The 27,516-nt window shown below is 44.7% G+C and overlaps 1 protein-coding gene across 1 annotated transcript; it reads right to left on the bottom strand.

Annotated features, from left to right (window-relative positions):
• Positions 1-469: 469 nt before the first annotated feature.
• On the bottom strand, positions 470-22,209 carry TOP3A (DNA topoisomerase III alpha; the record flags this gene model as incomplete). Its single annotated transcript, XM_084237675.1, has 17 exons — positions 22,005-22,209; positions 20,223-20,298; positions 19,520-19,628; positions 17,772-17,915; positions 17,446-17,616; positions 17,052-17,152; positions 15,333-15,407; positions 13,792-13,874; positions 12,668-12,875; positions 10,075-10,260; positions 9,777-9,906; positions 6,607-6,720; positions 6,340-6,505; positions 5,127-5,270; positions 3,070-3,192; positions 2,131-2,828; positions 470-639 (listed from the first exon to the last, which is right to left on the bottom strand). The coding sequence occupies exons 1-17, from the start codon at positions 22,031-22,033 to the stop codon at positions 470-472; spliced, it is 2,727 nt and encodes a 908-aa protein (XP_084093801.1). The 5' UTR covers positions 22,034-22,209.
• Between the last annotated feature and the right edge of the window lie 5,307 nt (positions 22,210-27,516).

Raw genomic sequence — 27,516 nt, 5'->3', positions numbered from 1 at the left:
CCAGAGTTAAGGAGTAGAATTCTTTATTAAGGCACACAAGCCGGGCTGTTCTGGTCACAGTGGCTTCTAGATAAAGAGCAATAAAGCGTCTTCAGTAGAGCCAATTTTAGAAAAGTCGCTTCCTTGCATTATATTTTCCTTTCTTGGGATGTCTGTGCTAAGAAGCAACTTCTAGGCTGCCCAGCGCAGGCCCCTGGAGGGCATTTTCTTAGGCCTTAGCTGCTGTCTGACAGTGATACCCCCTGAGGGATCAGAAAGGCACTCCCATGACTTCTCACCAGTGTCCCCATTGGGCACTGAACTCCATCCAGAGGTGGATTTGTCAAGAGAGCAGGCTGGACCTTAACTCTCTAACACAGGCCAGACTCCAAAACCTCCACTTTCCTTAAATCCTTGGGGCAGTGAAGGGCCCCCTAGTCTTGGTGAAAGTAATTTCTGAGGCAAAAGGGGAAAACCTCCTACCCCGTCCTCATCTGCTCTGAGGACAGAAGGGACGGGTATGCCCAGGCTGGTGGCACAGGCTGCATTTCCGGGGTCTCTTGGCTGTGGACTCTGTGTCTGAAGAGCTGGCCCGGGTTCTTTTGCTTCTGGCCTCTGGTCCCCCAGTTCTTCCTGGCCAGGGCAGGGCTCCAAAATCCACTGTGGGAAGAGTCAGGGGAAGGGTGAGCTTAGAATAGACACTGAGGTGGCAGGAAATACAAGTTAGTGTGTTTGGCAAAGGACAGCATCCCAACTTTGATGTGGTCTGGTATACCCCCAGGCCAGTCCCTTGCCTCCATGACAACCCACAATGCATCAGACCTTGTTACCAGGCACCTCTCCCTAAAGAACCCTGAGTTCTAGGCGGCCTCAGTCCACTCTCACTGTCCCAGTAAGGAAGGCGCTGTTGTCACTTCACACCTGATATTTCAACAGAAGTAGAAACCAAGCAGCAACTGACTTGAGGTCATGTGGGGAGGCAGCAAAGACAAGTAGGCTGTGGTCAACAACCTGCTCTGGAACTTGTTCTGTTCCACATAAGAAGTCCTTCAATAGGCCTCTTAGTACTGACTGCTCCACTGCCCAGGACAACTGGTCAGCTAGCTGGGACGTCAGATATTGCTGCCTTCCAACTGGGGAGGAGAAGCGGCCCTCACACAGTTGAAGTCTGCATAGGCTGGACGACCTTCTCATGCACTTCAAATGCAAACACCATGACCGTGCTGACAGCCGGTGACTAAGTCCTAAACCTTTACCAAGTCTGCTGGGCTTTTCCTATATGTGCAGAGCCGGTAACCTGTGCTAGAATCACAGTCTGTTACTAACTAGGCTCCTTTATAAAACAGGAACCCTAAGAAAGGTAGGTAAGTACCATGTTATTGTTGAGGAAACCTAGGCTGAGAAGCCAAGTCATTTGTTCAAGGTTATACAGCTGAGTTCTAGAACTAGCTTTGTACAGGCTCCCTGCAGGCCTTTCTGTCATTTTCAGATGTTTAATTAAGCTTCTTCTGTGTACCAGGTGAATAGGAACCATCTCAAAGTACCATCTCCCTTTGAGAACGAATGTCTGGGTGCCAGTTCTCACCAGCTCCAGTTTGGTGAGACCCAAGCTGCATAACAGTGAGTGGGTTCCTAGACACCACCAAGGCCAGTTTCTTCATCTGAAGAAACAAGGCAGATGATGCCGAACTTGCAAGGGCTACACACAGGCTAGAGGAGCACAGGGTCGTGAGAACAAGCCAGCTGACATTCAAATCTTGGGCTGTGGCTGTGTGACTTAAGAGTAGTCACTGCACTTGTCTGGGCCTCACCTTCCTCATCTGTACAGTTGTGATGACAGATCCTATACATGATGATGCAAAGTATAGTTCATAGTGCTGGTCACGCAGCAAGCTACTCAATTAACAGCAGCCACCCTTCAACCGGAATGGAGATTGTGCCACTCATCACTTTATTGAAAGTGACCAAGCGAGGAAATGGCAACCAAGGCCCTGATCCTCACTGGCCACCCTGTCTTACTCTGCCACCTGCCATCTCAGAGCCAGAGGACAGCACGCCAGGCCCAAGAAGGGAATGGCATGCCCCTCAGCCCAGCTCAGGTGCCGCTCCCGCTGATGCTGCCATGGGGACAGAGCCTGAGCCCCGCCTTACCTGGGGCCACGTTCTCGTCCACCCACTGAAAGAAGCCGCACTGCTGCTCTCTTGGCTTGGCGCACGTGTGGAACTGGCGTCCTCTGTTGGGCCCATCCTTCTGCACGGTGCGCATGACAGCTGGCTGGCTACACAGGCAGGATGTGCCACCACCATTATCACCAGAGCTGCCAAATCCACCCGGGTGGGTCCGTGAGCCTACGGGGAGTCCCAGTGAGCCACCCGTGGGTCTTGTTGCCAAGGAAGGAGCCCCTCCAGAGGTCGGATGGGGGCTATCAGCCCATAGGAAGAAGTTGCAACTGCCACCATTGCATTTGTAGAACTGTCGGCCCTGGTTGGGACCCTCCTTCCGGACAGTGAGCAGCACGGCCTCCTGGCCACAGTTGCAGGTCACAGAATTGTTTTCACCAGCGGCAGTGGGCGGTGGTAAGGCCTGGGTAAGAGCCTTTGAGGGTCTAGGATGGCTGTTTTCAGAAGGCTGGGGGTGGCCATGCTGGTTGCTGTCCATTCTGTTCAGAGACTGGCTAGCTTGCAGGTATCCGGGAGGCTGGTTGGTTGGCTGGCTGGCTCTAGGGGGCCCCCGTGAAAATCTCAGGTCCAAGATCTCCCTCAAGGTCTCATCACATCCACCAATGCAGCCAACAAACTCCAGAGGCATGGTTGGGGGAAGGCTACCTTGTTTAAACTTCAACTTTAACCTAGTAAAGTCAGAAGGTGAGGGAAAAACATTAATTACCAGGTGCAAGGGTCCTCCCGGTCCACAGAGGCCTGCCTCCACCCTAGTCATCCCCTCGCCCCCACACACCAAGGCAATGAGGGGACATGACCATACTGGCATTCTGACCTGGCTGCTGCTTAGAGCAGCAAACCCGAGGTTCTCATGTCCTTGGGAATCCCCACCTGTGCATTGCCTTGCAGATGACTCAGATCCCAGCTCACCTGTAGACAGGGTGTGGCTCGCAAACTGGACACACACTGCCGTCCCTGCTGGCCTCCAGGAGAGAGTCAGGGAACCACACAGCCGTTCGACATTCTGGGAAACCCGTGCAGCTGAGGTAGAACCTGGGGAGCAGGGAGTCAGTGTCAGGCAGCAGTCACCAGACCACAGGAAATCTTCCCAGGCTGCTACCCATCTGGCAAGGAAGCTTTTCTTCAGCTGATTAAAGAAGACATTAATTTTACTGGACTACACTTAAATGGATACACTGACACTCGTCGTACTGAATGACTTAGGAAAAGCAGACTGCATTTATTTCCCACATACCTAAAAATCAATAAATAAATGAAACAGCTATTGCGGACTCTGCTTTTGACTTAAAATAATCAACTCACCCAAAAACACCTGGCCAGAGGCCCAGGGAGTACTAAGGGTTTGGCTTGGGCTCTGTGCTGTGCTCTTATCTTCCCTCATTTCCCCTCATGATAAACCCAAAGGGGACCACCAGCACCTTTAGTTTACATTGGTGTGAACCACAGCTGGGAGTGCCCTGGAAACCTGACCAAAAACACACGTGCAGTGAATTGGGAGTTAAGCCGAAAACTTCGCCTAGTCTTTATTCCTAACATTTGCACCATGGCTTTCTTGGCCCACATTTCTTGATGCCTTTTACCCATGAAACTTTAGGGTGGGACTAGCGAATATGCACAAGATTTATATACCTTCTTAGCGGGCCTGGGTATGACTCGACCAGGAGAAGAAAAACAAAAACCAACCAACCCAAGCCCCAATAATCTAAACAGTAAATCCACAAACTCAGGAGTAGAAATTAACAGATAAACCCTGGTGTGGTAAATTCCACCTGACAATCCTAGGTGAGCAAAGCACTTGGAGAACTCGGCACTAACACATAGCAAGTATTCTTTCCCCTTGCATTTCAAAGCTTTGAATCCACTTACCCATTGGTGGCAAAGAAAAAACCATCATCAGCAATTATTAAAAGGACTATGGCCATATGTGCTGGGCTAAGCCTGCAGCAGCATTGGTTTTATATAACATTTGTGGGTAACACAAGCCCTGCAACCTGCTGCAGGGTGGGGGTGGGGGGCCACTAAGCTTTGGTTCCTGAGAGAGAGAGTGTCGGGGAACCCACCTGCTCCCAAAGCAGCAAGAAGGAAGCAACAGTGCTGCAGCTAGTGGGGACAGAATGGAGAGAGGCTGTGGAGATTTAAGTTCAAATTCTGTCTTTCCTGGTCTCTAGGACTGCCTGCTGTGGGCTAGCAGCACCTGCCTCCACGCCTTAGAAATATAGGGTGAAAACACATTCCCTAGAGAGGGATTATATGATGGAAGGAGACAACGTCTATAGAGCACTTTGCATCATGCCAGGGATGGCATATGATAAATGAGGGCTGCCACTACCAATCACCACTCCTGACCATGAACTTCCTTTAGGTCAGGCTGGGCAACCTGAGCCTTTGGGTAAGCTACCTGCTCTGACCTACTGCACTGAAATAAAAAGAGATTTGAGCTGTTCAGACCTAACTTGGAGCCAAAATTAGGACAGAAGGAGAAGTAGGGCTTGTGGAGAAGCTCTCACATATCAGAGCTCTACTCTTCTCACTGAATCTCCACCCTTCCCAAACTATGCCAGAGTAGATCTAGTTGCTGAGTTTATGGAAGAGGAAAGTGGGGCTCAGCATAGTTAGGTAACCTGCTTTGGGGCATGAAGCTCACTTATGAGTAGATTTGAACCCAGACCCACCTACATGTAAAGCTTGTGTTTCTATACCATTTGCCACACACTGGGTGAATGACACCATATCCTTATCCACAGGGGATAAAGTCCACCATTTCGAGCCCTCCCCCCTCTGAATTCCCACAGCTCTTCATAATTCCAAGGCCAGATCCTAGCTGGCCAGTCCATCTCCAACACCTAGACCAGGGGCTGGCACTAGTAGGGTCTTCCTTTAAATAACGGAAATGAATGAATGGCCTTGCAGAGAGCTGTCAAGCAGGTGCTAGGCACGCAAAAGTGGAGCACAAGCCAGACACTGACCCGCCACTCTTCTTGGTTTTGAGGACCATGTCCTTGTTGCACTGTGGGCACTTTCTGACAGGCTCTGGCATGGCTGGATAGATAGCTTCTTGCGGGGCCATCTCTGCCGCTTCCCCAAAGTACTGGGACAAGGCCTCGTCCAATCTGAAGACACAGGAAAACATTTACAACATTCTTACTGTACTTAACATGTGAGTGGTCTAGAGAACCCCTGGCTGGTCAGCCACAGATCTGATGCAGGGAACAGAGGAAGACAGAGAACTGCACTGGCCCAGCCGGCCATCCCTTTCTGCCTGGCTCTCAGCACCTCCTGGGAGAAAGCCAGCTACAGGCAGATATTTTTGCTGCGCCACTGGCCCCACACTGAACAAAACCACACAGGGTCCAGGTACATACTCCAGGAGTGCCTGGGTTTAAGTTTAAACTAGCTCATGCACTTCTTTTCAAAACTGGCGGTGTAGAGGCCTCCCTGGTGGTGCAAGGGGTTAAGATGTAGCACTATGAAGCTATCCGCAGCCTCTGTAGCGTAAGTTTGATCCCGGGCTGGCCAGGGAGCTACCCACATGGCGCGGCAGACCTCTCCTGTCTTGCCCACTGCTCCCCTCAGCAGTGTATTCCAGTCAGTCTGCCTGTTCTGCTCCCTACTCTGGTGAATCCTCTCACCCCCCCCCCCCCGCATCTTTGGCCTGTAACCCAGCTCTTATATGCATAAATAAATAAATCTTAAAAAAAAAAACCACGGTGTAGAAAAACTACTATTTCTAACAAAATGCACACTTGCTGCTTGCTAAATGGTCAACTCCCAAGTACTTAGAGAACAAATGGACCAGATGCCAGTAGTTGGGTTTACTGAGACATAAGGAGGTGCTGCCTGCTTACTCAAGACAATTAAAATCAAGAGAAATGCATTTTAAAGCCAATAGCCTGGATTAAATGGACCAGATTCTTTGAGCTGTCATTTCTATACTGACAAAGCTCTATGCAATGGGACAAATAAAACTCAAGAGGAAAACCTGAAGGGTACACGTGTGCAGCCCTGCCAGGTGAGGAGACCACCGTGAAGACACACTGACCTGGCAGGGATGGGATGGGGAGTTATACCACCAGCTTTCTGCTGACTCACTCCATGAGCCCCCACTTCTTAGGGACATGTTATGGCCAAGGACTCATAGCTAAATGTCCTCGTGAACAAAAAAGCAGGGTGGGGACTCACTTCTTTGCTTTAGCCACTGCTTCAATGAAGACCTGCTTATATTTCTGGACCTGCTGCTTTAGAACCACGAGTTTGTCCTTCTTCCCCTCACAGATCAATTTCAGATCAGCCTCCAGTTCAGCCCGCAGGTCAGGTTTGGACATCTCATAGCCCATGGAGTCGTAGCCTGCAAGGAGAAGAGCAATGTTTCTTCTGGCCCTGGACCACATCCTCAGGGGCTCAGGACTCAGCCTCCCAACTACCCACCACAAGCTCCCTCCTCCTTACCTTCCACAAGTCCCATGCCCAGGTGCCCAGGAAGAAACCGCTTGTCAGGGGTGAGCCCAACATACATCCGAGCTTTGATGGTCTCTATGTGCTCTGCGTGAGTGGCGTCGGTACCTGAAAGCCACCTCAGGTTATGCTCAGGTTAATCCAGACAGCTCCTCATGGTGTTTCCATGCACCTTCTTCTGCCAGATTTCCTATTCTAGGCAAGAAGCCTCTAAATCCCATCTGGCCCGTCTGGTAACCACAATGGCAACCTCACATCTGCTTACTAAAACTGTCAACCCGTCTGTTAGTCTTTCTCCACCATGTCACAGGTCAAAGCCATGCCAGAGGCCATGTCCTTTTGACTGTGTCATAACAAATCCCCAGTCCCCTCACTTCTGGTCTCTTCCTCCACCCAACCCATTCCTTATGCTGGGGCCAAAGGGATCTTTTAAAATGTAGCTCTGCCGGGTCTTCCCTGGTGGTGCAGGCAGTTGAGCGCAGCGCTGTGAAGCTGTTATGCAGCCTCTGCAGCACGGGTTCGATCCCGGCCTGACAGGGAGACTCCCACATGGTGTGGCAGACCTCTCCTGTCTCACCCACTGCTCCCTTCAGCAGTGTATTTCGTCAATCTTCCTGTTCTGTTCCCCGCTCTGTCTCTGGTGAATCCTCTCACCCTCCCGCGCATCTGGCCTGTACCCCAGTTCTTGTATGCATGAATAAATAAATCTTTAAAAAAAAAAAAGTAGCTCTGCCATCAGGGAAAAGAAAATCAAACCCCCAAAGAACTACTACTTCATGTCCACTTGGATAGTTATAATAAAGATGCACAATAAGAAATGTAGGCGACAATATGGAGAAACCATAACCTCACACACTGCAGGAAGTACACCAGGGCAGTCACATTGGAAAACAGTCTGGAGTTTCCGCCAAAGGTTAAAGAGTCACCACATGCCCCAGCATTTCCACTCCTAGGTGCATACCCAAGAGAACAGGTTCAGAGAAGCGCCCGCACACGAACATGCCCTGCAGCACCATTCCCAGCAGCCACGAAATGGAAACCACCCAAAGTCCACCAACTGATGAATGGATGGACAAAATATGGCATATTCACTGAACAGAACAGTGTTTGGTAAAGATAAGGAATGAAACACCGAGAGTTGCTACCATGCGGATGAACAGAGAAAACACACTGAAAGAAGCCAGTCACAAGAGGCTACATGTGATTCCATTTATAGGAAATGCCTCCAATGAGCAAATCTATTGAGTCAGAAAGATTAGTCAACCACTAATAATTCTGACCCTATTTGCCTAGGACTGAGGGGACTGGAGAGAAGGGAGATAGGGAATGCCTATTACTGGGTACGGGTTTCTCTTTTGAGGTAACAAAATGCTCTAAAATTGTTTTGTGGTGATGGTCACACAATTTTGTGACTACATAACTATTAAATTGTACATCTTAAATTTAGTGACTTGTATGGTGAATTATGAATTATGTCTCAAATAAACTATTAACAATTTTTTAAAATGTACTCTGTATTGTTCTCCTTAGGAAATCTCAGAGGACTCTGCTGATCACAGCCAACATCTGAGCCCCCTGTGCAGCTTGCCAGTCCCTGCAGAGTCAGGCTCAGCTCATCTTTCTGGCCACAGTGGCACGTGCTCCTCTATCCCTGCATCTTCCCTCAGGTCCCGCCTCTGCCATGCCTGCCTTCACTCACCGGGAGATCTTACAAGGGGTTTTAAGGTGCCTGCCTGCTCTCTGCAGGGTAGTTACACTCTGTATGTGTTGATTTTGTTTGTTTCTCCTCCTGGGCAAGTTCCACAACAAAGAGGACTAGGTCTTATTTCTTTTTGTCATAAGTCTGAACCAAGGTCTAGCTCTTGTGGGCCTCACATTTTTAATAGGTAAATCATGATGGGTCAACTACCTATAATTTTACCTAAACTCACAGGCTTTGTATCTACATCAGTGGACTCCAGATGGGAGCACTTCTGGAGTCACAGAACCACAAAACTCACTTTGTATTGTGGCAGGTATGCCCCAGAGTGAATGGCACTACCCCCTCCATCATGCTACAGGCCCTTTTGGACGAGGTTGAGCCAGAAACAATCCTTAGAGATGTGAGGAAAAATGACAAAGGGGCAACAGATAGGTCACAAGTGACCTACCTGTAAATCTGTAGCTATAGGACTTTTTGAGAAAAACAATTCAACCCAATTTTTTTAAAAAAATCTGATTTCTGATTTCTAAACAATTAGAAGGAATGCTTTAGTACAAAGTTAGTTATATAGTCATCCATGATTAATAGCAGGGTGACAAACTCCAGCTCCAGCAGGGGCCTGGCATGTACCAAGTCAGTGAGGGCGCCAAGAGTGAGCCATGAGAACACACCGCTCTAGAGGTGGCCAGCACTCAGACCCAGCCAACTCCTTCCACATGGGAATGAAGCTCAGGGTTGCCAGATCTTCTGATACTTCAAAAGATGAAAATAAAGGTATTTATGTAGACTCACTCAAGGCCTACATATTGGTACACCATGCAAAATAAAGCAAGGTGAAAAAAATCCCTATGTGGGACCTCCCTGGTGGCACAGCAGTTGAGCGCTGGGTTGTAAAGCTGCCGGCAGCCTCTGCAGCGCCGGTTTGATCTCCGGCTGCCGGGCAAGGGTCCCACATGGTGCTCAGACCTCTCCTGCCGCCCACTGCTCCCCTCAGCAGTGTATTTCAGTCAGTCTGTCTGTTCTGCTCCCTGCTCTGGCTCTGGTGAATTCTCTCACCCTCCTGCGCTTCTGACTGTACCCAGTGCTTGTATAAATAAATAAGTAAATCTTAAAAAAAAAAAAAAAAATTCTTATGTGGATAAAAAATACACAGCGAATGCACAGGACCTGGTCAGGGTGCTCCCAGTTCAGATTTCCAAGTTATGGGGAAAGTCTGCATCCTGCTTCAGATGTGTGATGCAGCGGAGAATACCAATGACTGCAGAGTTATTCAGAATTATTCACGCACACACTTTGTGACCATAGCTAGGTTCCTAACTTCTCTCAGCCTCACTTTAGCTATAAGAGGCATTGAAAATATAATGCTAACTTTAGAGTTGATGTGATGATCAGAGGAGATGCAGTATCTGGCACACACTGCATGCCCAAGAGCCACACGTTACCATGATGACAAGCCACTGACCAATGCCGTGCTTTTCCATGAGGGCAATGAGGTCTGCCTCCGTGAGCAGCTGGGGTGGACTGGTTTCCCCATCCACCATCTCCACAGTGCTGGGCTGAAAGCGGAAGCCTTGCTCATAGATGGGAAGAATCTACAGAGAGCAGCAGAAGCATCAGTCAATAATTCTACCACGACACTCAGGCAAGACAGCTTCCATTTCAAAATGGCTCTGCTCAACCAGATGGCATGAAGGCTGGGAGCATGACTGTCCTCCCCTCTCCCTGAGATCCATGGGTGAGACATGGATTCTGATTATCACCTTGTCGCTCCAGTGATCATACGGATACACATCCAAATAGTTTCGCGCCAGAATCATGAGGCCATGGGCCACAAAGCGTTCCTGAGCAATGTCAATCTCCACAGTGGTCTCCTGCCCCTGGGCATCCTGGGAGCAACAAGCTAGGAAATGGCGAACAATAAACTCATAGAGTCGCTGCTCATCTCCCTATAAAGAAAAGAAAAGAGCCTGAAGTTCCCTCTAGAACATTACCTCTCAGGGATCTCAGCATTGTTGGTAGCTGAAACCTGGTTTGGATCACCTTTCAGGCTAATGTTCTTTTCTTTTTTTTTTTAAGTCTGGAATTTTATTTATTGCTTAAATGGTATTATTTTTTATTGAGGAAACATTGGTTTATAACTCTATGATTTAGGGGTATAGGTTAACACCTCACCCCTCACCACATCACATCATACCACCAAGACACATCTAGTCCTCCACCACTGACCACTGGGCTCCCTCCTGCCTTAACTTCCCTCTTATGCCCTCCCCTTCTGAAAGCCTGCCTATGTGCAGTCAGATTTCCAGGATTTCTTTTAGTTTAGCTTTTGTCTATTCCCTTGTAGCCTAATATTTGCAGACAAAGGGCACAATATTCTGTAGCTGCCTGCAAGAACGTGCTAGCCTAAGCTTCTGTGTGCTTTGGGTTTAGGCTGATATACTCCAGGCAGAGGTAAACAAAGGGAGTCATCTTGCCCACAAGACTAGGTAGTGATTTTTTTGCTATAAATCCAACCTAAGCAGGAAATAAGGCAAGGGCAGAAGTTAACAAAAGGTTCTTTGCATATTAGACACATATAGAAAAGATGTGTCTAGCTGCCTTAGACCAACTTCATGAGCACAGGGTTCAAGATGATTTCCCACCAATTATGTTATCAAGGATTTTGTGAGGCCCAATCTATCAAAGGCTTGAAAGATATCCACATTCACATTCAATAATTCTCCTTCTAAGAATGTATTCAAATGACTGAGATCTGCAAAAATATTTATGCATACAAATGTTAATACTAGCATATCATCTGTCAAAAACTCAACTGGACACAACCTCAGAAACAGATCAGGCAAAATAAATTATGGTATAATACTGCAATCATTAAACATCATTCTTTAACTTTTTATATTTCCTAAATTATCTATAATGAACATGTATTAATTTTTTTTAAGATTTATTTTATTTATTTATGCACACAAGAGCTGGGGTATTGGCCAGAGATGCGGGGGTGGGGGTGAGAGAGTGGAGAGCAGAACAGGAGGATCTACTGAAATACACTGCTGAGAGGAGCAGGGGACGAGACAGGAGAGGTCTGCTGCGCCATGTGGGTAGCTCCCTGGCCAGGCATCGAACTCATGCTGCAGTGGCTGTGGATAGTTTCCCTAGCGCTGAGACTTGCACCACCAGGGAGGCCCACATGTATTACTTTTTTTTTTTTTTTTTTTAAGATTTATTTATTTATTTATTTATACAAGCACTGGGTACAGTCAGAAGCACAGGAGGGTGAGAGAATTCACCAGAGCCAGAGCAGGGAACAGAACAGGCAGAGTGAGGAAATACATTGCTGAGGGGAGCAGCAGGCGCAGCAGGAGAGGTCTGTCGCGCCATGTGGGATCCTCACTGGCGGCCAGGGATTGAACCAGTGCTGCAGAGGCTGCTGGCAGCTTCTCAGCCCAGCGCTCAACCGCTGCGCCACCAGGGGAGGCCCTTATTTATTTTTTTAAAGATTTATTTACATAAGAACCAGGGTATAGGTCAGATGTGTGGGAGGGTGAGAGGATTCACCAGAGACAGAGTGGGGAACAGAAACAGGCAGACTGACTGAAATACACTGCTGAGGGGAGCAGCGGGTGAGATAGGAGAGGTCTATCCCACCATGTGGGTATCTCTGCGACTGGCAGGGATTGAACTGGCACAGCAGAGGCTGAGGACAGCTTCATAGTACTGTGCTCAACTGCCTGCACCACCAGGGAGGCCCCCACATGTATTACTTTTAAAGCAGAAAGAACATGTTTTATTAAAAGAAGGAAAACATTTACTTAGCTTTGTGATAAGCTTATAAAATAAGCCTCATTAGCTCTGGCCCTCACAGAGCTTATTCCCCAGCCCAGGAAACAATTGAAACCTGAGATGCTCAAGCAAAAACCCTGAAGTAACGTAAGTATGATGTGTGTGTGTGTGTGTGTGTAAGTTTTAGGATGGCAATGGACACCAGACTTGGGAGGATGAACAGGATTCTTCCAGCTAACAAGGGACCAAGAAGGTGACGTTGGCTGAGTGGGTATGGGGCAGTGCACAAGGAAGGAGAGCCACCTAGTCCGTGTGGCAGGATCATGGCAGCCGCAGGGTCTGACAGAGAGCGGAAGTGGGGCTGGACAGAGTAGAGCCCATTGTGGGGATTTTTAGGAAAGCTAGGCAGAAGACAGTGGAGTGGAATTTTGACACAAAGCTCTTTTTTCTGAATGGAAAAGATATTTCAAAGTCATTCATTTCCTGAAGTAAGAGCCCATGGAGGGTACACAAATCCTATTCCTGACCCCTCAACCCCTCTGGATTCTGGCAGCACTATTCAGGGAGACCAACCTGCAAGTTGCTGGTGTACTTAGTGGGGTGGATGGGAGGGTGAGCTTGGTCAGACTTGTTCCCGTTGCGTGGGGTAGGGCCACCCCGCTCTAGAATGCTCTGGGCAAAAGCCCCCCAGCGTGGATCCGGGGTCTGCTGCTCCACCAGCATTGACAGGTTTAAGTCTTTGGGAAAAATGTTTGTTTCAGTTCGGGGATAGCTGATGTACCTAAAATGAAGGCAAACAAACAGAAAAAGAAATTGTTCTCAATGGTCTAAAAATAACTAGATTGAAAACATATGGTGACATCTGCAATAACTCATCTGATCTACCCAACTCAACTGAAAGCAAGCTAGATACAGATACCAGAAAAGTTCTGAGGTAAGATCCTTAATGGGGAGAAAAGCAGTCCTCCTGCTAGGACACTTAAAGGATGAATGAGAGGGCAGTACAAAGTAGGAGATACACACTACAGCTCAGCTCTGTCCACAGTCCTGTGGCCTGGGCACTGCCAGCCTCTCCATGTCAGTCTACCACGGGGCCCTGCCTGACAGCTGCAGCAGCGTGTGCTCCTACAATCCTGCTTAAAGCACAATGCTGTCCGACAATCTGTCATGTGCAGTCTATAATTTAAAATTCTTTCAGCCACTTAAAATTATTAGTGGGACTATTTACTTCTGTTTTTTCAATAAGTTGTTAAGACCCAGTATGTATTTTACACATGCCACACACTCCAATTTGAACAACCCAGATTTCGAGTGCCCAACAGTCACATTTGGTGAGTGGGTGCCACACTGGTCAGTGCAGGACACACTGTCACTGGATGAAGTTGGAGGGCTCATGACTCCTTGAGACAAGGGTGATTCACAACAGGCAACAGCTCCTAAGGCGCTACCCACCACCTGTCAGGGCCCCAAGGATTGTTGCTGAGGGGTCAACAATGGGATGTGAATTCATTCTATGGGCTTGTGTTTTAGAAATTGTGATGTGATTTTGAAATACCATTTCCTATAGAAAGAAAGGTCAATGTCAAAATTCTACTTCAGAGCTTAGGTGCTATCTAGAAAGCGTGCTTCTCCACGAGCTCTATTTCTAAGACATTTCATTCTAAAAAATATCCTAGTCCCAAATATGGGCTATTTACCCTTGAGTGTAGAGTTTCTCAGCAATCCTCATGGTTTCTTTAGCATTTATCTTCAACTTTCGAGAGGCCAGCTTTTCAAGCTCCTGTTAAATGAAGCAACAGGCATATCAGGGTGTAGTGTGTGAGTCAGAAGGCACAACAATGTCTGGTTCTTGCCAGCTGCTATCACACTGAGGAAGAAACACTGTTCCCAGGAAAAATTTCCAGCCTGCCAGACAGATCCTATCCTAGTAGTTTTCAGACTAAAAAACAAAAACAAGAATCACCTGGGAAGTAAGCAGATTCACAGTCCCTGAGGACAAGGGAGTCTGACAGAGTACAGCTGGGAACAGAGGTCAGAAATCTGCATTTTTCACAAGCAGTCTAATGTACTGATTCTAACACAGGCAGTCTGACAACCGCACTTGGTAAACAACGCCCGAGTCTCTGTAAACTGGCCTGAATGATGAATGCCTTTTGCTTCCAAGAGGCCCACTGGGAGATAATCAGCCATTCTTCTCCTTGGTGATACTACAACCATGCTGCTGACAACACATCAAAGCATACTGAACCAGTGGGGAATAAAACAGTTATGCCTACTGTGTGAAAGCAACCCATCACGTGCCCCTTGACATCCCTTCACACACACACATACATGGACACACAACACTATCTGAGATAAAGGATGCACCCCTAAAAGTCTCTGCATGTTCTTAGTGGTATGTTTGGTGTGTTCAACCTCTAGTTAGGCTCGTCAGTAAAGACATCCTGAATTTTTCTGTAAAGTAGTAACTTGCAAGGGGCACCCTATGGTGGCTTATTCACATGGGGGTGGCTATTCTTGGGGTCAAAAAATCTGTTCTAAGGTAGGCTTATAAAGTAGGTATTTAAAATATGGCTTTACATTTGTAGAAAAGATTCATTTTTATTTATTTATGCATACAAGAACTGGGGTGTAGGCCAGAGCTGGAGGGGGTGGTGAGAGGATTCACCAGAGACAGAAAGGGGAACAGAACAGGTAGATATACTGAGATACACTGCTAAGGGGAGCAGTCAGAGAGACAGGAAAGGTCTGCTGCGCCATATGTGGGCTAGCTCCCTGGCTGGGGAACTCAGGCCACAGCGATGATAGCATGACAGCGCTGAGACTTAACCCCTATACCACCAGGGAGGCCCAAATTATACATTTTTAAGAAAATATGCTTGGGTGGAAAGAACAAGTTATTGTAAAAACAATACTGATAAAAATACACATAAAAAATCAGAAGACATCATATTATATCAGCAATTACTTAGGGGATGAGTGATAAGTCTTCCTCTTTTTGTTTCCCAAAGCCCACATAAAGTGGTTATATTGCATTTATTAACGTTAAACAAAAAGGCATGAAGTGGCGTTGAAGAACCCCTTTGTGCTCCGGGGTTTCTGTTCTTCACAAGCACTTTCCTGTGGAGGCCTGTGAAGGGGGACACTTCCTGCCTCTAGGTTGACGTCTACAGCAGAACCTGTCCAAGAATTGGAAGTCAGAGAAGCTCAGGGGCTGGGATAGTCCCCTGGAACCTACCACAGTGTCCAAAGCTTGAGGTCTCCACTTGCTCTTTGGCTTGGACTTGACCTCGACCACAGTTGCCATGGGATCCTAGAAGGCCAGGAAAAGCAGAGACCACATTAACTTGTCGGTGCCTCTTCTCCAGTTCCAGATCATGCTCACCACCAGCAGAGGCCCTGCTCCAGTGTGTGAGAGCACCCCATGTAATGTCAGTTTATAGCCCACAGTGTGGGGGACACCATCACCCCTTCCTGCTCAAACCAAGACTTTAGGGGACAATTTCATAAACCTTAAGGAGTCTCGTTTACTCTATGAAATACAACAGCCAATATCTCCTAAACATAGTTTCCCATCTACAAATGCATGGTGCTGCTATTTTTTATAGTCAGGATAATAGAGTGAGAAGTAGGAAAATTTATACAATATAAGCTGGAGAACTAATCTTAAGACCAATTTCACCCTTTAAGAGACTGTAAACCCAACTTAAGTGATTTGCTAATGGAGAAATTTATATATCAAAATCCAGTTTCTCCTCCCAAATAGACTGGGGACCAGGTTCATTTCACAAGGAGCTCAACTTTTTTTATTTTTTTCCCCCTGCACCTGCCACATTTCCTGCATCATCTCCTAGTGAATCAGAAAAAGGGACGATCATTGCTGAACAGATAAATGGGCTGTGTCATAGACATGCCAGGATAGACAGGGATGCCCGGGAAGTAGCATGGCCTGCAGAAGCAGCTGGACAGTGAGCTATCCCGGGGTCTAGTCCAAACTTTACCCCTTCTAGTGGTAGTGTCTGTGACCAAGTTATTTAACTTCCTCATCTGTAATAGAGAGTATCACCACTCTCAAGGATGCTATTAGGACTAAATAAAATAGAGGAAACAAAGTGCACTGGCACATAGCAGGTGCTCAACAGTTATTACCTCCTCCCCTAGCAAATCAACAATAAACCTGCTGTGTGCTATAGCTGAGGAGCATGCCTGACTCATCAAACCTAGAGATCTCAGCTTTTACTTAGGTACCACCACATACAGCCCCTGGGTTAAAGCTGTCAATTAAGTGTGGAGTGACAGGAAGTGGCATCACAGAAAGGATAATCAAATTGACGGTCACAGCTCAGCCACTGACTACCATAGGCCCGAACAGGTCATGGTATTTTGCATAAGCTGCTCCAATGGCACATGCCTCTCCTGTGACTGCTTCTATCACTTGTCTTCACTGAAAGGGTTACCCCTGAGAGGTTATTCACAATCGTCATGCCTGGAACAGTCCTCCCTGCACCCCAAGCCATTCACTACTACTATTTTACCCCACTTTTACTTCCAGGTATTTATCACTATACAGAATTAATCCGCTCATCTGTTTAGACTTCCTCCTCTTACCACTGGAAGAGGGAGTTGGGCCAGATGCTGTTAACACTCCCTCTGGCTCTAGGAGTCAGTGAACTTGACTGGTCTAGCTGATTCTTAATCTCTGGTGACAGTATACTGCTTTCAGCTATCTACTTCTTAAAATTCTTGATACTGTCCAAAACTTGTACAGATCCTTTTCTTCTTTATTTCAAAAGAAGTGCTGTTTTCATGGAGTTCAGGTTTTATTGGTCCCCCCAAAATGATGTCCTGAGATGCAAACTCAAAGCTACAGTTGAGTGGGAAAATGGGACTGGTTCACCTCTTGATAAAATGCAGAATAGTTTTTCTGAATGATTTAAGATTTCCAAATATTTCTCACCTCCATACACATCTGATAGAGGACAAGACAAGCTGTGTGGTTAAAGAGACGATGCCTTTTCCAATTGAATTCTACGATGCCATCTTTGTGGTTATGGCTTACTATATTGGGGAAAGACAAACAGAAGGGCATGACTCAGAGAAGACACATGATAACACAGGTAGGAAAGTATATTACAGCAAAAGACAAAGGAATGTGAAATAGACAGGATTTTTAGATCACTACAGAAACTTTAAGCATTTCTGAAAATCATAATGGGGTGAGGCGAAGGGCAGCAACACACACACACAACCGCACATTAGTTAGTGCCACTGATGCTCCATGGTGCCCAGAAATGGGTCATTTCTGGACCCGTAGGTTCCACACCATTAACAACACCCTTCCCCAGCTCTACCTTTAATTTTGTGGAAGATTTCTGGGACAAAAGCCTGAATGGCTTTGAACCTCTCCACCACGAACCCCAGTGTTGGAAACTGGCAGCTGCCATAACTGATCAGCTGCTCTGCCAGCACCTCAGGAAAAATCTTCTGAAGCCTCAGGGTCTGAAACCTAGTAAAGGCAGCTCCTGGAAAGTGAGGTTGGAAAGAGAGAAGGAATGACAAAATGATGGGCTACAAGGTCAAAGCTAGAGGCACATATATACACAGAACCTCATTTTTGCCATAACCCCACAGCCAGTGGGCCATGTGGAGCCTCAGCAGAGTTGGCCTAGCTCCTCACCAATTCTCAGGTCCAGCTCCTGCCTCACGTCCACAGCATCGCTCACTCTCTGATCAGGCTCAGTGAGGTTTTCACAGGCCGTCCTGACGGCTCGAGGGGTAATCTCAGAGAAACGGGCTCTCAACACCTGCAGACTGGGCTTTACTGCAGAACAGAAAGTCACTGAGATTAAGGTCAAGTCACATTGCCCTACTGATTATAAAAGGCTTGCATTTCTTAAGGCCCCTTGAGTGAAAGGTAAACCACTTTGAGAAAGCTGCCAGTTACCCAATTTTACTGATTAGGTTAAATTAACGACAAGTTGTCTAAGAGGGGAACTTCACTATACCACTAAACTGAGTGTTGTCACAAATAGTGGTGGAGAGAATTTTAGCTAACAGAGAAACTTTTGGTTAATGGTGAACCTTTTGAGACTTTACTATCACTAGTTCTCCTAGACCTTTAGGGAAAAGAAAAATGCTAACTGAAAGGTAAAGGTCAAGTAAAAGGTCCTATGAGGGAATTTTATATCCTGCCACAGAAAAAGTACAGGACATATTGTCCCTGAAGTTAATGCTCTTAAATCCCAGGAGTCATTCTGGTTTCATTTTTTTTTCTTTAAGATTTATTTATTTATTATTTATTTATTTTTTAAAAAAGATTTATTTATTTATACAAGCACTGGGTACAGTTAAAAGCGCGGGAGGGTGAGAGAATTCACCAGAGCCAGAGCGGGGAACAGAACAGGCAGAAGGACTGAAGTACACTGCTGAGGGGAGCAGTGGGCACGGCAGGAGAGGTCTGCACGCCATGTGGGACCCTTGCCGGCAGCCGGGGATCAAACCTGCGCTGCAGAGGCTGAGGGCAGCTTCGTAGCCCAGTGCTCAACCGCTGCACCACCGGGGAGGCCCTAAAGATTTATTTCTTTATTCATATAAGAACTGGGGTACAGGCCAGAGAAGTTGGGGGGGGTAAGAAGATTCACCAGAGACAGAGTGGGGAACAGAACAAGCGGATTCACTGAAATATACTGCTGAGGGGAGCAGCGGGCGATACAGGAGAGGTCTGCTGCGCCATGTGGGTAGCTCCCTGGCCGGGGATCGAACTCGTGCTGTGGCTGCGGACAACTTCATAGGTTGCATCTTAATCCCTTGCGCCACCAGGGAGGCCCTCATTCTGGTTTCAAAGACAAAAACTAGGGCAAATGGCCAACCTCCACCTCACTCCCCTTGAAATCCAAGAATAGTCTGTGCATCACTTCCTTCAACTACCTGAAATCGTTAAACTTGTCAGAGCCATTTAAATTCACTTCAACAATTATTTGTTAATGTTTAGGTATTAAACAAAGAGTATAAAAGATTAAAAATAGATCATTCTAGAATTATTCTTCATACTTTACATATAATGTATACCTTCTTTTGAAAATATTAAATACATATTAAAAAAATAGAATGTATTCAGTCCCATCTCTCTGCAATCTACCTGGAGCTGACCCATAGCAAGCCCTGGACCACAGCGTGTATGCCACTTGCTAATATGTTTAGTCCTCCTGCAGTCCTAGGGAGTATATCAGACTGGCCTGACTTTCTAGTCAAGGGTCCCAGGGGTTCAGTGACTTGTTCTAGGACACATAGCTGTTGAGAATGGATGGATTCAGGAGGGACAGTATTCAGGGAGGAATGCAGTCACAGCTACTCACACACATACACAGGAGAATAATCTATCTATCTGGTCACAAAGCATAGAAACTCAGAAGCAGCATCACTTACCAGCCTTGCACACATGGATAACCTCAAATCCAATATTTTCACCTTCTCTATCACAATCAGTCCAGATCACCAGGGCCTGGCACTGCTGCGTCTCTCGTTCCAGAGTTTTCTAGTTTCCAGAGAAAAAGCAGTAAGAACACAATCCATAGGGTAATTACTAGAAATTTCCACACTAAAGAGACCTAACTCAACATTAATGATATCCCTGGAGTATGCCAACATGATGAGAAAAAGGTATCAGAAAAAACTATGCTGAGTGGCTGTAGTATAATCCTGCATCTTGGAGTCACAGAAGAATGAATGAACTTCTAGAAGACTGTGGGTTCAGTGCCAATTGTGAACCCTAAAACTCAGGTCCGATGTACACTTAGAATTCTAATGGTTCTGGATACACCTGGTTAAAAAATATTAACCCCTAATTGAGTTTCATCCCATGATTCCCAGATAGCAGAGAACAACAGGCACCCTAACTGCTTAAGGACTTGCAATTTGCTGTCAAACTACCACTTACACTTTATAGTCTCTTCATTCTAACTAGAGAAGGGGTGGGAGCTAGAATTAATTTCACAATACTTATTTAAACAACTACTGTTCACAAAAAGCCTTATTTCAGTCCATTGGTCACTTAGTTTTAATGGTTTCATTTATACAATGAATGGGATTTGTTCAATTCCAGTGCCATATGTCTTCCAAAAAATCCTACCTTGATATCTACAAAATTCTCTGGGCAGTACTTTTCAATTTCTGCTTCAAAGAGGACAAGGGGATTGCAGCTCTGCCTAGAAAAGAAATGATAACACAAAAATTTCTACCTTAATACATGACAGTCCTCCATCTTAATGAGAAAAAATTGTTCCAGTGAGCTTGTGGATGGGTCCCCAATAGAAGTACCACATGAAAGTGCCAGAGGATTCAAAGGGAGACTTTACCCTCTGCACAATGTGATTCCCACTCACAACAATTTACAGGAGCTGCAAGAAATTCTGGAACCCTTTTATACATATCTACCATAGGATAAATGCACCTATTGACTGTATGTAAAAAGATCTTGGAGAGAACACACCTAAAAGCCGCTGTTTATTTTAAAAGTTCACAATGAATCAGTTAAGCCTTGCTATGATTTCTATGATTTATGCCCCTTCCCTCCCCAGTTCCCATGTTGAAATCCTAATGCCAATGTGATAGTGTTAGAAGATGGGGCCTTTGGGAGGTAATGAGGTTGTGAGAGTGCAGCCCTCATAAATGGGATTAGTGCTCTGTTAAATGAGAGCACACAGAGCTCCTTGTAAGAGGACATAGTGAGAACTCAGTGGTCTGAAACCTGGAAGAGGGTTCTCACCTGGCACTGCTAGCACTCCAATCTCAAGCTAGCATCCACAACTGGGAGAAATAAATTTTTGTTGTTTATAAGCTACTCAGTCTCTGGTCTTTTGTTACAGCAGCTTGAATAGACTAAGACAGTTAGCCTGGTATTACAAATTATATGATAAGATCAACATGCCTCAAAATTCCTTTAATATTTCACAACTTACTGTAATAATCAGAAAGTTCTTCCCCCAGGAATTGTACTGACCATTTGCGATACCGCATCTGGAAATCATGAGCCAGCAAATGTCCAGAAACTGAAGTCATTATCATGGTAACATTCTGAATAACAAAGTCCAAGTTAGTCTTTTAGCAATTCTATTTTGCCAAATCATTCAAATGAAAGGGAGAAACTTCTATTAAAGAAAAAAAAGTGAGTGACTGCCAGGGGTGGAGAGGGGATGGAGGAATGAATGAAATGGTGCAGCACCGAGAATTCTGGGGCATTGAAAATTTCTTCAGCTTCAATAACAAATAACAACGATGTGTTTAGTAAAAATGTAAACTACAGGCTTTAGGTGATTATGATCTATCAATGTAGGTTCATCAAATGTAAGAAATGGGGAGGGCAACATATGTGTTGGAGCAGGGAATAGATGGGAAATCTCTGTACCATCCCCTCAATTTTGCTGTGAACTTATAATTGTTCTTTAAAAAAATTAAGTCTATAAAAAATAAAACAAAATTAAAACTACTTGCTTGGGAAGAAACTGAACATATATATATAATTTTTGGAAGCCAAAAAGTGTAGTAATATAATCACCATTTGAATTCTAGTACCACAATGCCTTTTGTATCATTAAAATTTCAAACTATTATATATTAGCTTCTTTCTTTTTATAAGAATCTTGGATGACTCTATATTATAGAGAGATCTCCATATAAATTTTAAATGATGACTTGTAACTAGGCATCTTTAAGTTACAACAATTATTTTTAAAAGACAGACATGTCCTAATTCCTCTTGAGTGTAGAACTCTAAAATCTAATTTAGAGAGAACCTATAGTAAATAGCTATTCCTTTTAGCCAGAAACTAAAAAGCTCAAGGACTGTACATTAATATAGCACATGGATCTGAAAATACACTTCACCTGTATGATGGAAATATGTAGCACCTACCTGGCCATAAATATGATAATCAAATTCATATATTTTGTTGAATTTTGAAAGTCCTTCCCTCTGTAAAAAAAAAATAAATAAAATACATAAATTACACAAACAGCAAATGAGTCTTCAATATCAAGGTCAAGAAAAAAATCTGATAAATGGGATTAAAAATATAACAGTACTGCCTATAGATTAAAAACTAGGCTATATTACTAAAACCACTTATTAAGTGGCCCCTCAGTTATAAGCTTATGCCTGATAGAGTTCATGAGGCTTTTATGGCAGAAAGGTAAACTTGACAAGATGCTACTAAAGCATCTTTTTTTTTTTTAGATTTTATTTCTTTATTTTTGCATAGAAGAGCTGGGGTGTAGGCCAGAGGTGCAGCAGGTAAAAGGATTCACCAGACAGAGAGGGGAGCAGAGCAAGCAGATGTACTGAAATACACCTAAGGGGAAAAGTGAGTGAGACAGGAAAGGTCTGCTGAGCCTTATGTGGGTTAGCTCCTGGCTGGGGATTGAACTCAGACCATAGAGGTGACAGCACTGAGATTTAACCCCTAGGCCACCAGGGAGGTCCTAAAGCATCTTCTTATAGATAAGAATGGATTTATACAAGTTCACATGATATATTACTGGCAGAGAAAGGATCAGAACCCAAGTCTCTAGCTAATTCTCTCCTTCCCCACACATCTCTACTGTTTCCTGGCCACACAACTGCAGCAATAATAGTGGTGACAAGAACCTCTGTTTCACAAAAACTCACAAATACACGTGAGTTTCATCTTCAGTTTTGCACAGAAGACAAGAGGCCATCGGGGTACTAGGGAAATGTTCAAGGACCAAGAAGGATTATTGTCAAGAAGACTCTTCTTCAACATCACAAAGACAGATTTTCTGACTATTAATGAGGTCCTCTGAAGCACAAGGGCAAATTTTAAGAAGAAACTTATTTTACTAATTGTTACTTAATAGGTCACCGGTCTAATGTTGCTAAGAAAAGAAATTCCCCTCTGCAAACTTTGTTTGTTAAGCCCCTTTAAACAGAGAACAGAAATCATCTAATAAATGATTTCTAAATTCATTTAAAGAAAGTATTGAAGCCTTCCCTGGTGTATAACCAGACTGAAGCACTCTGGCTGCACCAAGGCTGAGTCTTGCTAACTTTCTTAGTCCAGCCTGAGTGGCTCCGAAGTCTCTTGGGCTCTTTGGAACACAAGTCTAGAAATTGCTATCCTATCCTCTCTGGATAAATTACCTACTTAATAATGTTTCTGTGACCCTAAGTCCAGGGTTCACCCAATCTCCTCCACCAATGATTAGTCCTGAGGATACAGAAAGCTTTTCCAGACATTTCAAACTTGCCTCCCTGTAATTCACATCTGAGGACAGGAGGCAGCTATGTGCGATACCACCTCTTAGGAGAGTCTCTCAGGGGGATAGGCTACTCCCAAAAGACAGTGGAGACAGAGAAAGAAAAAAATGGTACAAAGACCAAGAATGTAGCTTTTATGCTGTCTTTTGCAATGCTATCCACTCTTTTTGTGTTTTAAGTACAAGTCCCATTTCTTCTAAGCACTCTGTAGGAATGACCACATTGCTGCCACTAAATCTACACAGAATTCTTTTTTAAAAAGATTTCTCATTCTGAATATAAAAATAAAACCATAAGAAACTGTACTCACATAGAAAAAGATCTGTAAGTTATTCATCGTGGTTACTGTGGGTGGTGCAGTGGGGTGGTTTTTTTGCTATACGGGGTTTTCTCTGAACAACTGTAATAAGTACTACTGATAAAGAAAAAGGAAAGGTTCTGACTTTTGTTAATGTTTTCGTAAATTTCTTTCATCATATCTATGTACCTGCGTGTTTAAAAATCTTTTCCAATAATAGCTGAAAAGATGTCTAGTAATCTATCAAAATAATTTATTTTCAGCATTCTCTTTCCATTATTACTGAATTTAATTATCTGCTATTATAAAGTTGCAATGAGTATCCTTTGACTCTAAGTTATGACTGTATTTCTCAGTTCCTCTGTCAGAATTTAAGTCCCTTAAAGGGCGGGATTATGTCATTCAAAATACATCTACCATGTGATTTTCATGTAGTAGGCCCTGTTTGAGGTATAAACAGAACAGGACCTGTCACTGTTCTTAGGGAGGTACGCACCACGAGCAAGATAGACAAATAGCTAGATAACTGAACCATGAGTGCGATCATCTAGAGAGGTGAAAATGCATCTGGACACAAAGAAAGTAACAGATGGAGAGGACACTCAGGAAAAACACCATATTGAAAAATTAACTCAAAATAGAACAATGATACAAAAGCTAAAACTCTTAGAAGAAAATACAGGGGCAACTCTTTTATGACTTTGATTTTGCAATGGTCTCTTAAATGTAACAATAAAAGAATTATGACAAAAGACAAAAAAAATAGAAAACTAGACTTCACCAAAATTAAAACCTATTGTGTACCAAAGAACATTACCAAGAAAGTGAAATATTTGCACAGAGGAGGAAATATCTGCAAATCATTTATCCAACAAGGATGCAGTGTCCAGAATGTATAATTTCAACAACAACAAAAAAAAACTTAATGAAAAAATGGGCAAAAAACATTGATAGACATTTTTCCAAAGAAGATACATAATAACCAACAGGTACATGAAAAAATTCAAATTTGTGGGGCCTCCCTGGTGGTGCAGTGGTTGAGCGCTGGGTTGCGAAGCTGCCCGCAGCCTCTGCAACGCCGGTTCGAGCTCCCGGCGCCGGTCGAGGGTCCCACATGGCGTACAGACCTCTTCTCCCGCCCACTGCTCCCCTCAGCAGTGTACTTCGTCAGTCTGCCTGCTCTGCTCTCCCCTCTGGTTCTGGTGGATTCTCTCACCCTCCCACGCTTCTGACTGTACCCAGTGCTTGTATAAATAAAAATAAATAAATAAATAAATAAATAAAAATTAATGAAAAAAAAAAGATATGACATTTAAAAAATAAATAAATAATTTCAAATTTGTGGATTGTGAATCAAAACCATTAGGGGACCTCTGGCCTGTACCCCAGCTCTTACATGCATAAATAAATCTTAAAAAAATAAAAATAAACCATTAGGGGATATTTCACACCCATAAGGATGGTGATGAAAGAAAGGCAGGAAGGAAGAAAAATAACAAGTGTTGGCAAAGATATGAATGATGTGGAGAACTTGGAATATTGTTAATGAGAATGTAATGTTTTAACCACTATAGAAAAGATGGACAGTTCCTCAGAAAGTAAGACACAGAGTTAACTTATGATCCAATATTCCTATTGCTAGGAATTTATCCAAAAGAACTGAAAACAGGTCTTCAAATAAAAACTTGAACTTGAATGTTTATAGTAGCTCTATTCATAACAGTGAAAAGGTAGAAACAACCCAAAAGCCCATCAACTGATAGATGGATAGACAATGTCATATATACAATGAGATAGTCATAAAAAGGAATGATGTACCAATACATGCTACAACATAGATTCAAAAACATGCTAAGTGAAAGAAGTATGATACAGAAGGCCACATATTGTATGATTCTTTCTATATGAAATATCCAGAATAGGCAAGCCCATGGGGGCAAAGAGTAGATTAGTGGTTTCCAGGGGCTGGGGAGAGTGGGGAATGGTGACTGACTGTTGAACAGCTATCGGGCTTTTCTTTTGGTGTGATAAAAACCTGGAACTAGATAGAGGTGGCAGTTGCATGTGAATATGATCTGACTTGAACTGCCTCTTGCTTAACTCACTGTCTTCCACTCTCACCATTCTGCAGTCTTAACTTTATAGTTTTTGAAAACATAAAGCTGTTTCAAGCCACTGGGTTGTTCTTTATACATCCTGACTTTCCTCTCTAAAGATGGATACTCTAAAGATGTAGCCTGACTATACATCTTTCAAGAGGTTAGCTGAAAGATTCATCAAGAAAACATTTAGAGACTCTCCTGTATTCCAGACACCACATTAGGCACTGGTAATACAACAATGAACAAAATAGACACAGTCCCTTTCCTTTGGAACTGAGAGTTCAAGAAGGGGTGATGAGGGACATCAAGTGAATTAACTGTACAGTGCATTATTTAATTGTAATTGGCATGTGCCTACCGCTAGAAAAGGGTGGACAGCAGCATATCACAAAGTATCTCACCCAGTTGCGGGGGAGAGGAACATGAGGGAAAGGTTCCTCAGAGAACAGATATTTAAACAGAGTCCTGAGAAGAAGCACACCTAACTATGGTGGTGGACTATGGGTGCTTTGGTGGTGAGTATGCTATGGTACCAACACCTGAAGGAGGGAATCCTATACTTCCAAAATACTAACAATGATGTAAACAATGTTACCGCAATAATTTTTTTCAATAATAAATAAACAGAACCCTGAAAGATAAAGAAATCAGTTGTCAGCGGGCCATTCTCAAGAGGCCCAGAGCCCTAGATGGAGGTAAAACCCAGGCGTCTGGTGAGAGTTTTCAGGACTGGAAAGAGGTGAAGTTCTCAGCTAGCACCCATACAAGTTTGACTGCTGCTCCCTCTAACCACATACTGGGAATAGTGATCTAAGTGTTTTGGGACTTTGGAGAAAAAAAAAATAGAACAGGAAACTTAAGCCCCTAATATTTAGAAATGATTCCAGTTAATAATTACAGGATCCACCTTTGCTATTTGATTTTCCTGCACAATTTTTAAGGCCTCTGTGTCACTTTCTTTAGGAAACCTTTTCATACCTTCCTTCCTTTGGGCTTCCAGTGCCTGGAACACCTTCTTATCCCTTCCTTGACTGACTCTAAGAATTAGTGTATGAGTAAGATCAGGGCCCAAAACTTACACATGTTGCCCTGTCAGGAGGGACTTACAGACTATAAAGTTAGTGAGGTTGCAGAACCCAGAAGGTGGGGTTAGAAAAAGGGGAGGGCTGGTCATCTAGGAATGATTGGGCAGGGCTTGAATGCCGAATTAAAGGAGTTTGGTAAGTGGTTCCCAACTTAACTGAGTTTCAGAATAAAAGGGAAGAATGTTAAGATACAGACTTCGGCCCTCTCAACCCAGACTGGTAGGACAGCTCGTGCCCCCAGGGGGTTCAGAGATCTGACAGGTTTGGGAACCGCTGCTATGGGCAAAGTGGAACAAAGTTTCCAAGCAAATGAGTGAAGCGTCCTAACAACATTTTAAAATGTCCATCAGTCTGATGAAAAGGCCGAAGGCCACTGTAACCGTCCCAGCGAGGCAGTGAGGAACCAGAAGTGGGAGAAGTCGCCTTCATCTCTAATCCCGTCGCTCTCACTCGGCGGGCCTCCTTCAGGAGGACAGCAGATCAGAAATGCACCTCCTTACCCGCCTCATGCGACCATTGGACAGCAGGTCGGCGATCCCCTTGGCCGCGTCATTTTTCTCCGCCACACAGAGGATTTTCCGTACGCCTCGGAAGGCCACTTCCATGGCGGCGCGGGACAAGGCTCGGTCTCCGAGCCGTTGCAGCCACCGGGGCGAGTAGCGGGC

Source organism: Talpa europaea (genome assembly GCF_964194135.1).
Source record: "Talpa europaea genome assembly, chromosome: 7".
NCBI classification, from domain to species: Eukaryota; Metazoa; Chordata; class Mammalia; order Eulipotyphla; family Talpidae; genus Talpa; species Talpa europaea.
The sequence above is the reverse complement of the archived record's forward strand: the minus strand, read 5'-3'. Positions and strand labels throughout refer to the sequence as shown.